General features: G+C 39.0%; 1 protein-coding gene across 1 annotated transcript in view; it reads right to left on the bottom strand.

The window, feature by feature from the left end:
• ARHGAP42 (Rho GTPase activating protein 42) overlaps positions 1 to 14,976 on the bottom strand; it is a 263,289-nt gene that overhangs the window by 8,458 nt on the left and 239,855 nt on the right. Inside the window, exons 18-22 of the mRNA XM_070623015.1 lie at positions 13,710 to 13,869; positions 12,319 to 12,463; positions 10,677 to 11,057; positions 10,141 to 10,297; positions 8,051 to 8,113 (exon numbers count right to left, since the gene is read on the bottom strand). Of these exons, the coding sequence (XP_070479116.1) occupies positions 8,051 to 8,113; positions 10,141 to 10,297; positions 10,677 to 11,057; positions 12,319 to 12,463; positions 13,710 to 13,869 (906 nt within the window). The remainder of the gene's footprint in view (positions 1 to 8,050; positions 8,114 to 10,140; positions 10,298 to 10,676; positions 11,058 to 12,318; positions 12,464 to 13,709; positions 13,870 to 14,976) is intronic.

Here is a 14,976-nt window from a genome sequence, read left to right as displayed (position 1 = left end):
ATTTAATGTAGACTCTGTGACAGTGAAGTTCTCTCCAGGTGCTAATGCTTCTTCTTTGACTGCCTTGGTGTATTGAAGAAGATGTGAAAATAACACTATCACCTATTGAGTCTCTCTTCAGAAGACTCTAATATCCTTTGAAAAGGATTTTGAAAATCCTGCTTCTTATTGCATGGGACAGTAAAGTAATGACCGTTACCGTCCTGAAAGCCATTTCTTCCCCTATCATCTAGAATATGATCTGTTCACAAGCCCCATTCCTAAATCTAAACACTGTCTGATGCTGATGAGTAGACTTAGAAAGGTTTGATAGGGTCAGTGTGCAAGCGTCACAATGCTTATCTTAATCACAAGCAAAGTAAAAAATGTACCATCAAAATCGATACAATGTTTTCTAGAGGGCCACTTAACAATGACACACTGACACACACTGACACATCCAGCCCCACACATTTTGTATGCTGCGAATTTCACTTGTGAAGGGAGTAGGAATGCACACAGATATAGTTAAACAGAGGCCAAAGAAGTAACATATAGAAAAGCCGAAAACAAAAATAAAATCAAAACAATCTAAGTGTTTATCAGTAGAGGATTTAATAAAATACACCAATCCAATGAAGTATTAGGCAGCTACTACAAATAATGCTGTAGAAGAACTCAAGACATGAAACAGCGTTAGCAAACAAGGCAAAACCTTAACAGAAAAATTTGTCGTTGGCAAGACCCCTAAATTGCCCATGACAATTTGCAATAAACACTACATTTGCTTCTTGGTCACTGGCTGGAGATTTTTTAAAATGAGTCACATGTTCCTTTCTTTGGTTTTTGTCATCAGTAGGATACTGGCTGTTTCTGGCTTGGATGTCTGAGTGAGTACTGGATGCCTCAATGCTAAAAAACTCCCATGGCAACTTGTAGAGTTAAAGCTGCTTCCGTCAAAAGCACATACACTGCAACTCCATTGAAAACGAAGTGAAAGAAACCAGTCTTTTTAGGTTAAAAATGTGTATTTTATCCATTTACCCAACAATTTTGTTAAGCATCTACTCTATGTTGAGCACTATGGTAGGAATAAAACAGTGACCACCACCTTCAAAGTTACTTTTCTGTGTTTATCACAGAGGGATGGTTCTCAAAGTACAGTCACAGGGAACCTGGATGGAGGGGTAGGTGGGAGCCCGAGAGGACACTGCTCTGATAGCTAATGGAATGTGTAAAAGGATCTATTTATTTCCTGTTATGTCAGATATGAAAGAGATCTGCAAAAATGTCAAACAATGCAATTCTTTTTGTTTTAGGAAATATTTTTCATAAAATTTATGTTATTTACGCTAATATATAATGGGCTTTTTAAAAAATGTTTTTGTATTAATGGTGCTTCGGTGGGATAGGGAAGAGAGGTATCAGTTCCAGAGCTCTCGGCAGTTACCATCATTAAGGGATGGAAGCTGACTGCAGCATGTGAAGTGTATGGCAACAACAGAAGAGCAAGCTTCCAAGTGGCTGGGCTTAGGGGTAGATGCAAACCAACTCTCATTATTTTAAACACATTAGAAATATGGTCTTTGGAAGAGGGAAGAGGTGGGGAGGCTACTCCCTGTTAAGACTCGGGGAAGGCACATAAGCCATTTGACAGTAAAGGGTGAACCCCAAATGCTGGAGGACTTGTGACCATCCAGGTGACTTGGGTCATATAATGAGTTTGGATTTTTCAAGGAAACTTCAATATTTCCTTGATCCATCTTCTATATGTAGAAATGAAGGCCAAGAGAAATTAATCTTATGGCAGAGTCAGGCTAGACTCTACATCTCCTGATTGCTGGTCTAGTGCATTTCTGGTGACTCCATTGGAATATCATCTATAAAGTCTCTTAAGATAATATCGCCGAGAAAAGTCACTTCTCTTATTGATAATTGTTGACTGTTAATAACAGTGAATAATTAAAACTGTGTCTTCTCACAAAAATGTTGCTATTATCACCTTAGTTGCATGAGCTTATTCTTATTTTAAATAAATTTATAAACATTTTTTTTTTAATTTCTAGTATTTTTTGGTTTAAATCTCTAATACAGTAAATATCAACAGAGATAGCCCACATAAACAAAAGCTCTTTGGAAGTCCTCAATGATTTTTTTTAAAGTGTATAAAGGTGTTCTGAGATCAAAAAGCTTGAGAACCACTGTCACAGACGAGATTAGATGGCTGTGCACAAAATGTTAATAGTGGTTATCTTCAGGTGATGAAATTAGAGGTGATTTTTATTCACTTCTTTAGTTAGTATTCTCTACATTCTCTAAAAGAAGAAAATATTAAGTTATTTTTAAAAAATTGTGGCTTTTGTCATTCTTACATGTTATAGCACTTTATCTTTCATGTGTCTTACATGTGTCACTGTGCTCTGAACCAGTGACTTTCAGCCTTCTAAAAAGTCAAACTCACTGGACAAGGCGACTTAGTTGAGCTTTGTTTTGGTGCTTTGTAATTATATCCAAAATATTGGTTTTAAATTATGATAAGAGAAATATATGATTGCTTATAATGAGCCAAGCATTCAACTCTCAATTAATTCTCAAGTGCGTAATTTTCAATTCAACCTTCAGAAGATAAATGTATAGCTTGCCTACATTATACTAGTTTAAAGTGGATCTTCTAATTGCAACAAAAAGAATAAAATACCTAGGAATAAATTTAACTAAAGAGGTGAAAGATCTGTACTCTAAAAACTATAAAACACTGTTGAAAGAAACAGAAGACACAAAGAAATGGAAAGATATTCTGTGCTCTTGGATTGGAAGAATTAACATAGTTAAAATGTCCATACTTCCTAAAGCAATCTACAGATTAAACACAATCCCTATCAAATTTCCAATGACATTTTTCACAGATAGAACAAAGAATCCTAAAATTTATATGGAACAACAAGAGACTCGAATAGCCAAAGGAATCCTAAGAAAAGAGAACAAAGCAGGATGTATCACACTTCCTGATTTCAAGATATGCTACAAAGCTATAGTAATCAAAACAGCATGGTACTGGCACAAAATCAGACCCACAGATCAATGGAACAGAATCGAGAGCCCAGGGAAATAAACCCACACATCTATGGACAGCTAATTTTCAACAAGGGAGCTAAGAACATACAATGGATAAAGGCAAATCTCTTCAACAAATGGTGTTGGGAGAACTGGACAATGACATGCAAAAGAATGAAAGCAGGCCATTAAAATTAATTCAAAATGGATTAAAGACTTGAATGTAAGACCTGAAACCATGAAACTTCTAGAAGGAAACACAGGCAGCATGCTCTTTGACATCAGTCTTAGCAGCATATTTTCAAGTACCATGCCTGACCCGGCAAGGGAAAAATAGAAAAAATAAACAAACGGGACTACATCAAACTAAAAAGCTCTGCACAGCAAAGGAAACCATCAACAAAATGAAAAGACAACCTAACAATTGGGAGAAGATATTTGCAAACCATAAATCTGATAAGGGGTTAATATCCAAAATATATAAAGAACTTATACATCTCAACAACAATAAAACTAACAACAAAAGATCTGAACAGACATTTCTCCAAAGAAGATATACCGATGGTCAAGAGGCATATGAAAAGATGTTCAACATCACTATCAGGGAAATGCAAATCAAAACCACAAAGAGAGATCACCTCACGTCCATCAGGATGGCTAGAATTAACAAGACAGGAAATAATAAGTGTTGGAAAGGATGTGGAGAGAAGAGAACTCTCATATACTACTGGTGGAGTGCAAACTGGTGCAGCCACTATGGAAAACAGTATGCAGAATCCTCAAAAAATTAAGAAGAGAACTACTATACAATCTAGCTATTCCATTCCACTGCTGGGTATTTATCCAACGAACATGAAAACATGAACGTGTAAAGATACATGCACCCCTATGTTGACTGCAGCATTATGCACAATAGCCAAGACTTGGAAGCAACCTAGGCGCCCATCAAGGGACAAATGGGTAAAGTAGATGTGGCATATGTACACAATGGAATACTACTCAGCCATAAAAAAGCATGAAATCTGGCCATTTGTGACAACATGGATGGTCCTGGAGGGTATTATGCTAAGTAAAATAAGTCAGAGCGAGAAAATCAAATACCATATGATTTCACTCATAAGTAGAAGGTAAAAACAACGACAAACAAACACACAGAAACAGAGATTGGATTGGTGGTGACCAGAGGGGAAGGGGGGAGGGAGGAGGGTGAAAGGGGGGACTAGGAACATTTGTGTGGTGATGGATGGTAATCAGTCTGGGTGTTGAACATGAGGTAATCTACACAGAAATTGAAATATAATGATGTACACCCAAAATTTATATAATGTAATAAACCAACGTTACTGCAATAAAAAAAATACATTAAAAATTTTTTTAAAAATAAAGTGGATCTTCCCCTCTGTCCGAGGATAGCTGACGGAGGTGAAAGCTTTAAGGGTACTGTTTTCCACATCCCTTTGTAATGGTGAGACAGAGTCAAGTGACATTTGGCTCTTGAAGACATTTTACAGGTTAAGGAAAACAATAGTTAATGACCAATGCCTGCTTAGAGCTATGCTAGGTAATATGGCATTTTTCTCTATTCCAGTGGTTCTCAACCTTTTTTTTTTGGTACATAAGAATCACTTGAGGAGGTTGTCAAAAACGCATATCCTCCAGGCCCCAGTCTCAGATATTCTGGTTTACAGAGTCTGTGGCAAAACTCAGGAATCTTCTTTTTTTTTTTTTTTTGAGGAAGATTAGCCTTGAGCTAACTGCTGCCAATCCTCCTCTTTTTGCTGAGGAAGACTGGCCCTGACCTAACATCCATGCCCATCTTCCTCTACTTTCTATGTGGGACGCCTACCACAGCATGGAGTGCCAACCCGTACCGTGTCTGCACCCGGGAACCGAACGGGCGAACCCCGGGCCACTGAGGAGCTAATGTGTGAACATTACCGCTGAGCCACTGGGCCAGCCCCAGGAATCTTCATTTTAACAAGTCTTGCAGGTAAAGTTCCCTTGCAGAGTGGCCCTTCCCTCTGGACTGAACCTGATATCTTAAACATCTCCAGTGATGTCTTAGAGGTTAAAACCAGTGTCCTCCCCTAACGATCTCCTTGTCTCTTTTGTAGCTCTACTCCATTGACCACGCCACCTTCTCCTCCTGATCATTCCTCTACATTCTTCTTTTCCTGACCCTTAAATGACACCATTCCCCAAACGTGCTCAGCCTTTTTCGCTCAATAAGCGCCATGGCTGGGTAATCTCACCTTCATCTATGCAGTATAACTGCTACGTAGAAGTTTCTCAAAAGGCATCGAACTCCATGTTCTCTCCTAGTTCCACCTGCACATGTCTAACTGCCTCTCAGTCTTCCTCAGGCTCCTCATATGTTACGGCCCAAACCTTCCTTCTCCCTCTCTGTACTCACAAGCTGAGATTAGAAGCTAAATTACCGTTCTTTCTGACACTCAGACTCAAAGACTTGCAATCTTCTTTACCTGCCTCTCATTGCCAGTATCAAAGCAGTTGCCCAATCCTGGCCTATCCATAATATTCTGCTATTAGCTTTTCATGCTTTTGTTACTGCCCTAATTAAAACATTTTCAATCTCATCAATTCCATCCTAAATGGTTGACTGTTCTCTCCCCTTCACAACCTCCTAGAAAAGCCACTTGAACGATCTGTTCAAGTGCATCGCCGATTAGATCATCCCTTCGCCCAATGGCTCTCAGAGCCTGCAGTGACTCTCAGAGGTGTTACTCTTCTGTTGCTCAAGGCTATCCACTAAAATCTTGCAAGTGGTCTCTTTCTCAAACATGGCTGGTCTTCCCACTACCCACTACTGGTTCTATCATTCTTCAAGATCCAATTCAAAGGTAACCCTGGGCTCCCTAGAAGGAAAGTGAAATAGCCAGCATAGGAAGTTAGTAAGGGAGATGCCCTCAACTTCTACCTGCCGTTCAGTTGTACTTGTTGGTACAAAAGAGTACTAGATGACTGTTAAGAATTTAAAAGTATTTAAGAGCTTTTATTTTATTTTAAGAGCTTTTTATTTAAACACTGTTAAGAGTGCTTAAATCCATTAATACATTAATTAGAGGCTTGACTATCTTTAACAAGCAGTTTCAATAATAAATATTATTGTAGAGACCATCTACAGAGACTTACCACGTACTTAAATACATTACTGTGTACATTTACAACAAATTGACAAAAACAGAATTATGACCCTCATTTTATAGATAAAGAAAATGGATTTCCTAAATATGTAAATCCAAGGTTATACAACTAGGAAGTGGTGGACCAAAAACTTGAATGTGGGTCTGTCTGACCCTGAATGTCCATTGTGTTCCACTGTGTCTGTCTCTCGGGGACAAGTTACAGCACAGTCCACAAGTGCTGTGGATGGACTGACAGAGAAAGACTGTAACCTTCAATCCCCATTCAGTGAGCTCTTAGTTTATGCAGACAACCCATTAGAAGTTGATTTAACAGTATTCAGAATGTAAAAGCATATTGAAAATGCATGAGCTGATTGTTAAACATCTGAGGACATCTTTATTAGATGACAGTGTTCTGATTTCCTTCATTAATAGCTTGCTTTCTTAAAGCTCCTAAAGGATTACCTCTTTGATTACAGTTCTTTAGTTCTTACTTAAGAGATGAAGAGCTTCCTAATAGAACGGCTCCATCTAGTGGAACAATTCGACCATATTGCAAGACAGACAGAAGGAGCAAGGTTAAGTCCCTTACACTAAGGCCTAAAAATGATGACAATTTCAGAGAAATGATGTTTGCTCTGACATGCACAATGCCCAGTTTTCACCATGCCTTGATAAAAAGGAAGAAAGTGAAGATGCTACAGACAGAGGTAATGTACATTCAAGTACTCTGGGGTCACTATATAAACGCAAGGCATTAACCATCGTTCTAGTAAGATAGCAAAGTGGCTCTCCCCTGTGGAGTTAAAAACACTAATACATGAGGGCGCTCACTAGGCTTTGGAAAAAACCAGAATTTGAAGGTCATTGTTATCCCTAGTAACTAGCACAAGCCCAAAACTATGTAGGTGCTTAAATGCCTGCAGAAGAAGTCCACATACTTTTATAAGGATGATAAAAATTCTATGGTTGAAAAACTTTTAGAAGAACTACACAGGAATACTTCAATTATCTGTGATTCCTTTACTTCACAGCCTCAATCATCCAGACACGGGAAGCTCAAAATTGCCATAGCACATCCAAAGGAAAAAGCAGGGTTTGTTCTTCAAGTGCTCTCATTTATATGCTCTTTCAATAACACGCACGAATTGAATGCCTCCTACCTCTACTAGTTGCTGATGGAAAAAAAAAAATCAGACATATCAAAATACTAAGAAATTCCCTTATTTTAGAAACATTCAAATGAAAAACCAAAGCCTACTGCAGATGTGAAGAATCAGTCTGGAACAGAAGAAGAGGAAAGCAGGAAGCTCAGAAGCAAGCACATGAGTAGCAGCAAGATGTAACAACTCGTGTCCTTTTAACAATGGAGTAAAGGTAACATCTGGAAACTGGGAATGAAGCGCTGTGCTCAAAAAAGAGAGCTGCCTGGGGCAATTCGCTCTCCAGCACCATAGTGGCCAATAGGGATAAGCATATTTTTCAATGGATGTTCACGAAGCTTCTTCCAGAAAAAGTTCTATAACTTTTAAAGGCCAAGAATATACTTTTGAAAATTTTCCAAAAACTGACTGCCATCCAAGGAAACTTTGGTGTACAACGATTATGGCAACTTGTGTTTTTAGAAAACTTGTTTGTTTAGAACCCTTCCTTTGTGAAGATTTTAGCAAATGAGGCATCACTGAGTGTAACAGTCTGAGATGCTAAATGCTGTTTCCGACATGACCTCTCCCTGTGAAGAAACAGTGGACATGGATTTGACCAGCTGCAGAACTGAGGGGCAGAGCTATCAAAGATGACCTGCCATGTCAACACAAGGAAACAAGGTCACCACGATTTTTTTTTTAACTTTAAGGGTTTCGAGAACTTACCGCCCAGAAGAAACTGGCTTAAGTGAACCAACATTTTCAAACAGCTGGGCTTTAGCTGCCACACTGAAAAATAATTTTAAATTACAAGTTTCATTAAATCAATCAGAAAATCACTCACCTCAAAGTGAAACTCAGGGTTATCAGTTGACCCAGACAAAAAGTGATTAGTTAAGAACTGTCCCCCAAATTTAACCCAAAATATCAATTGTTTTAAGCTTTAATGGGGAAGAAATTTTTATATCTAGTCTCCAGCTCACAAAGTACCAGACTTAATAAACCTCTAGCTCCCTCCTCTGGGAATCTTACCGTCCTCATCTTTTCTGCCTCAGAAAACTGTGGGAGTAGATTAAAAAGGAACATTTTTTCTCCCCACTCTGCTCCTGGCAGTGACGTTACTGACACCTTTGGAGTCACAGGGGAAGGATCAAATCAACACGACAAGAGAAGAACTGTTATTCATTCTGAGAGCTAAGACAACGCTAACTCTAAAATTGTTTTGTTTTGTTTTTTATATGTGAACAGAGGTCCTATAAAGGGAAAAGAGAGAGCTCAAAATATGGCCAATAAATAAATTTATGGATTCAAATCCTGTTTCAAATCATGGGGAGGGAAGGGCATGGTCTCTCTGAAAAGGTGAGAATACTGGGTATAGAGTGAAAAGAATTAAAACTAAGGCACCCCAGGTAATTAGAAAAGTTCTTAAGATCTCTTATTTCTTTAACTGACAAACTTTTCTCCCAGAGTCGAGCCATTTCATCATCCGAAGGATCACTTTACATCTAATAGAGAAAATACACTCTCTCAATTTTAATTTCTACTTTAACGTTCCGTACGTTCGCAAAGCAGCCCTTCTCTTTCCCTCGCAAAGGATGGAGTTTATATTCTCCCATCTCCCTTGACATATGGCTTAAAACTTAAATTCCCTTAATGATTAGAACTACACATACTGGAGAGCAGACAGATTTACAAATATATTTGTCTATATTGTGGTAGCTGGATTTCTGATCAAGAGAAATAATGTATGTTAAACACACTCTGAAACCAAAAGGTTCTTGTCAAAGAAAGGGATGCAGGAATGAATTTAAGACACTATTCCTATGGAGACAGGCTTAGTAAAATGCCTTACTGTGCTTTCAATGAATAATTAAAATGTCAGAAATACCATCATGTTAAAAACGGGCATGGTAAAACAGAAATAGCACAGATTCAAGTTTGAGAACCCTAGGTTGGAATCTCAGCTCTGCCACTTACTAGCTAAGTGTGTGTGGACTGGTTCCTTAACTTGCCAAGGAGTCCTAGTTCTTATCATCTCTAAGACGAGGTTTAAACTACCTACTGCAGAAGGACACTGAGGACCTGAAAAGAGACATTGTATGTAAAGACGCCCCGAAATAGCTCATATAGCATCTGGAAAAGCTCAGCAAAAGCCTGGAAAATAAAATAAAAGGAAGAAAAACTTTCCTATTTGGATTTTGCTTGTTTATCCAGGTTCCATTTTCTCCTCTTTGCTCCCTTTCTTTCACCTCTATGTACCCTACCCCATCAGCCTTTACACCTCTGGGTCATTCTTTTGATTAGAAGAAATCCTCTTTACCTTTCATGCCCCTTGTTCTCTATGAGTTTGTTTAAATCAGTGGTACTCAAACAGGGGAGACATACGATGGAGAGGGGAGAAAACCAAACTTCACGAGCTAGAAAGCAGTTGTATTTTTGACAAAAAGAGACAGGGGAGCTGGGATATGGGTAGTCTCCTTGGCTGAGAGGTGGATGTTTAGCTTTTATAGGAAGGTGTTTGTTTCAAAGCCCAAAACTACTATATTATACATCTATTTTTAATGTCCTAAACTAGGCCACAGTTCTGCTTCTAAGAAGAGTGCCTGAAGTGCCTCCCCATGCAATTGTTTCTATGTACCTTAAGCCCACTCTAACTTTCACATCACTTGTAGAAGAGGACAGGGTCCCAGAGAAGTTGACTGTACCCACTGTACAGATGAGGCATTCAGCTGTGGGACTCCTAAGGGTGCACTGGACATACTCAACCCCTGTGTGTCCCCGGGAGACACAGCAAATGCAAACTCTCTCTCACTTACACGGAGCCAGGTCGCTGGTAGCCATTGCTTGAGGCAGTGTCCAGCCTTAACCTCCTGCACATTTTTGGAGGCAGGTCTGGGTTTGGTGCGGCTTTGGGTGTCTCCTTGGAACCTATGGAAGTTAGGCTTTGAATGGATCCACTATAGCTCTTGTTTCCTAAAAAGAAAGCCCAAGAAAAGAGGCAAGGTGCGATAAGACAAAATAATAGCAATAACACAGTACCTGTGCATAACAAAAGGAAGCATTTTTCCCTGAGCCCAAACGAGAAGGTACAGAACGTTCTTTGAGCACTGCAGCCCATCACTCAGGGAGATCACAATCTACAATAATTACAGAGACATCACCTCACAGAGATGGAAAGATCTAGGGAAAAAGTCACAGCGCACAGGAGTTTTAAAAATCTTAGCTCAGGAACAAAGTAGATAAGCATTGTTAGTCCCTTTGCCATTAACTTTCCCCCTGCTTAATCAAGCTGAATAATCAGGCAAGTGACACAGAGACAATGACATCTTGCATAAGCTCCACTCTGGCCTACCTTCAGCGGCAGAGATGGATCTGAGAGAGGAAGCTGAGGCTCTCTTCAGTCCTGAAAGCCCATAAGGCCCTTTCTTGGTCAGGTCTATGGGTGGGGAAGTGTCCCCTGGGCTAGTGACTGAGGCAACACTCTGGCAATCGGATTCTGCATCTGTTTTGGTTGCATCTTCTCTAGAACTTGATTCGGGACTAGTTGTCCAGAGACCAAGATTTTTCTGTCCGTTGGAAGGTGATGGGGATGCAATCCAAGGAATCCCTCCAGATTTCTCCCTGGGCTGGCAGGAGGCGGACTTTGTAGTGCTGTTTTGTTCAGAAGAGTGAGAGGAGAGCGACTCGATGCTCCCCATGGGTGTGCTGTCTGGGCTGCTGCTATAGGAGTCACCTGAGCGGGGGCAGGAGAGAGAAAAGAACAGTGGCTTTCTGTTGAGAACAGCACCAGCAAAACCGCTCCGTTGTCCAACTCACATGTGCTCTGCGGCCACCTGACCCCAATGAAGTGATAGGCCTTTACCTGGTATGGAGAACTGTCCTCAGTACTGGAGAAAGGCTTTAAAATATGCATTTGCACTTGGTGAATGTATTTTCAATACCATTCAAGGGAGACTTTTTTAATGTACCCTGCCCCTATGAAATAATGTTACTTCTTGCAGCATTAGTGGGCTCACTTGAATTCAGACAAAATTTGCTTCTGAAACAGGACTCACAAGTAAGAGAAATGAGATTCCTTCATGATATTACAAGAAATCAATGGGAGAGGGGATATTAAAGATATATTTCGGCCTTCCTTTACTTTTCTGATCTTAGGTGACTCTGAGTTACAATGCATCCAAGTCCTCCTTCATTCAAAGGCACCATTAAATGTCAGCTACAAATTACAGTTTTTAAAGACAAGACTTTTTCCTTTTCCTGCTAAGAATATAGCAACATAAGAAACTGGCTATTTAACTGGATGTATTTTTTTAATGTTCCTAAAAGTAAGGTGTAAGAAAAAAACAGAGAAACTGTAATAAAGTGTTCAAGTATATCTACATTAAAAACCAGTGTCTTCTATTAAATATCGATTGTGGGGGAAAATGGGGGTAGGGGGATGGAGAGTATGAAATAAAATTAAAATGACCACATCTATCAAATTTTACCACCTGCTATGGACTCTAGCCGCCACCAACTTCATCATGGGGGGTTTGGCTCAGAATAGTAAGTTAGTGATAATGTGTGGTGTAGCTTCCCTTTTTATTTCTTTTCTTTCAGACACTTTGATACCCAAGATGTGATGCTTCGGGAACATAATGTGAAAGGAAGAAAGAAAATGACGGCTTCAGCCAGTCTTTCTCTACCTTTCTTCTCTACCACTTTGACAACAGGACAAAATCTGCTACAAAGTAGCACCCGATGTACTTAATCACAGTTGCAGAAAAGGGGGTATTGAGCAAACCACTTTTTCCCTTTGTAGCAGTAATGAATTTGCTTGTCCAAGGTACCTTGCAACTATACTGACAGAGAATATACAAACGTTAGAAGAGTGGGCAGGTGTTGGGGAGACAGCAACAGTAAGAACATCTTCTATTTCTATCCAATTACCAAAAAGGTGAGGTAAGGCTGAATTAAAGAATGAGGAAAGCATCTCTTTAGGCTGGCACACTTACTATCAGGTTCTGCCAGGCATGGAGTATACCTCCCTCTGGGCTTCCGGGAGCCTGTGGAGAGGCAGATGGCTCGTGTCCTTCGGGATCCAGATCGAGATTGAGGCTGAGGCAGAGGAATGCTTGGGTCTGGGGCAGTATGAAAAATCTGCATAGAAGAAAAATAGACGGAGGTCAATAAAAGGGTGAAATTGCCATTTTCATCATAAAATAGCTTAGAGAGTTATTAAATAATCTTAGAACTATATGCTACTTAATCAGGTGCATGGCAAGAGACACTTGATCCAAAAAAATAAACATCCTAGAGAATTATAACTTTCTTTTTCATTTACGCTGAGTTATCTTTCTTCTGTGGGTTTTCTTTTTTCTTCTCCCTTATTCCCCAATAGTAAAATTCAGAAGATTTTCCAATAATTTTAAGAAACCTTTCAAATATGAATAAATGTCCACGTCAAGAGACATTGATTCTTTTTATTGTGATATTCTCTTTCTCTCTTCACGTTGAACATAACCCGAGGGGAAGAGGCTCATTCTGTATCATTTCCCCAGGTGAGTGGCCCCTGGCTTCTCAGGAGAAGAGGCTGTCATGCTCTTGGCCCTGAGCTCTCAGGAATGTGACAAGCCGCAGGCAGAGGTCTAAGCACAGCTTCAGGAAGCAACCGTGTGCTCTTGGGTTTTGAGACAGCTTACAACCTTAGAGAGCACTAAGGATATTCTTCTCCAGCACTAAGAAGGGGCCCGGGGAAAGAGAGTCACAGTCATTCTCTCACAAGGACTAGATCAGACACAGATGAATCACAAATGTTTAGACGTCAATGGCTGATTTGGATTAACAATCCAATCAATTTGGCTATCTCAATTTCCCATTTCTGTAGTTATTCTAAGATCTTTCCCATTTCCGTAGATATTCTAAGATCTCACTCTTTTAAAGAAACCCTCCTTAGGGACTGGATATAGAGAGAATTTCAGGTCTCTGTTCCCTGAATTTTTTCTTTTGTTTTATTTAGAATATCACCTGTGCTGTATAATTAAGAGTCTAATTCCAGAGAGATAAAAAGGTTAAAATAGACTTAACCACAAAATGAGTCTAAGTATTCTCTGAATATGAGCGAACCACTGACCACATAAATGCTCAAGGAGAAAATCTTGAAAAGTAAATGATGTAGAAGGAAAAGACATCATCAACCTGGAGGATTTTGAGAAGCATTTAAAAATCAACAAGAAAAGAGAAAATTAAAGTCCTCACGAAGGAGTAATTTATACAAAATTTACAAGACAGCCATTTTACAGGAATCTGAGATCACAATGTGAAACTCCTGGATGATACAAATGCAAAATTCCTTCTTAAAAGCAAGAAACAAAATTTACTACTTTCATATGAAAATTCAGCCTACCTTTTCATAGTGCTCTATCAGAATTTCAACCACAATGTTCTGAAATTTAATATTCATCATGGCAGCCACAGTTTCCTCCTGTGCTCTCATTAGAGTTGGGCCAAAAATGACACCAAGGTTTGAGACAGTCATGAGATTTTGTTGACTGTGTAGTGATACTCTGCAAATAAGAGCAACAAAAATATCTTAAGTTAAATGTTTAATAATAAAGAAATTTCTCATCTATCAAATTTATGGCATAAATAATATAAAATATGCCATTATATCTAATTTTCTCAAATAGGTTAAGCCACTCCCAATTTGCATTAGTGCGTATAGCCTAAAAAATTAACATTAGCCCAAGTAAAACCTAATTACAAAGGTTAATCTATTGAAGGAAAAAAATATTGATATCTAAATCAAGTACAATGTCCTTAGAAAGATTATCAGCTGTTTAGTATTTTCTGTGGTACTATACTTCTTTTAGAACAGATAGTTAAGAGTAGACTAGTTGTAATTATATTTGGATTCACCAAACGTCTTACTGAGAACTTACTGCCAGGTATTTTCAAAGATATTGTTGCACTTAATCTTCCTGGGAAGTCAGTTTTTCCTATTGTACAAGTAAAAAATCTGAAGCTTCTAAAGCAAAAATGTGTACTTAAGGTCACAGCAAATCAGGGACAGAAATGCTATTTCAATTCAGGCCTCTTGAATGCAAGTCAAGGGTTTTCTGGAGCTCCCCACATAAGACAACTGGCCAATACATGTTTCCATCCTTCCTTCCCTCCATCCATTCATCCACCCATCCATGCATTAATCCATTCATCCATCCCTCCATCTAACATTCCTGAGTGACTCCCTAGTGCTGAGCATTGTGCAAGGCAAATAGTAAGACAATGAGATGTGGTAGCATCATTGCTGGCTTGAAAATGGAAATGGGACGAAAGGGTTCTGATATTATCGACCTTAGCAAAGTAATCCCAGTAACTCTCAAAAATGACTTTGACTACCCTGTATCAAAGCCACCACATTCACATTAAGGGTGAAGCTTATGTTCATCTAACATTCTGAATAATTAAGCAAAAATATTTCATGTGACACTCGTGTAGCTTTTAAAAGCAAGTTTAAAAAGGCTTTGCTAGAAAATTAGCTTGAATACAGCAAGAGAATGTCCAATAAAGACACTGTGGTTAAATTTCATGAAGAGGTTACACAATTCAAAAACATAACTCACAATTAATTATGACCAAGAATAGTGAGTCCTTGTTCATTAACTAAAAGAGGT

Source organism: Equus przewalskii, chromosome 6 (assembly GCF_037783145.1).
Source record: "Equus przewalskii isolate Varuska chromosome 6, EquPr2, whole genome shotgun sequence".
Classification (NCBI taxonomy): Eukaryota; Metazoa; Chordata; class Mammalia; order Perissodactyla; family Equidae; genus Equus; species Equus przewalskii.
Note: the sequence above shows the minus strand (reverse complement) of the source record. Positions and strands in the feature narration are given on the sequence as shown.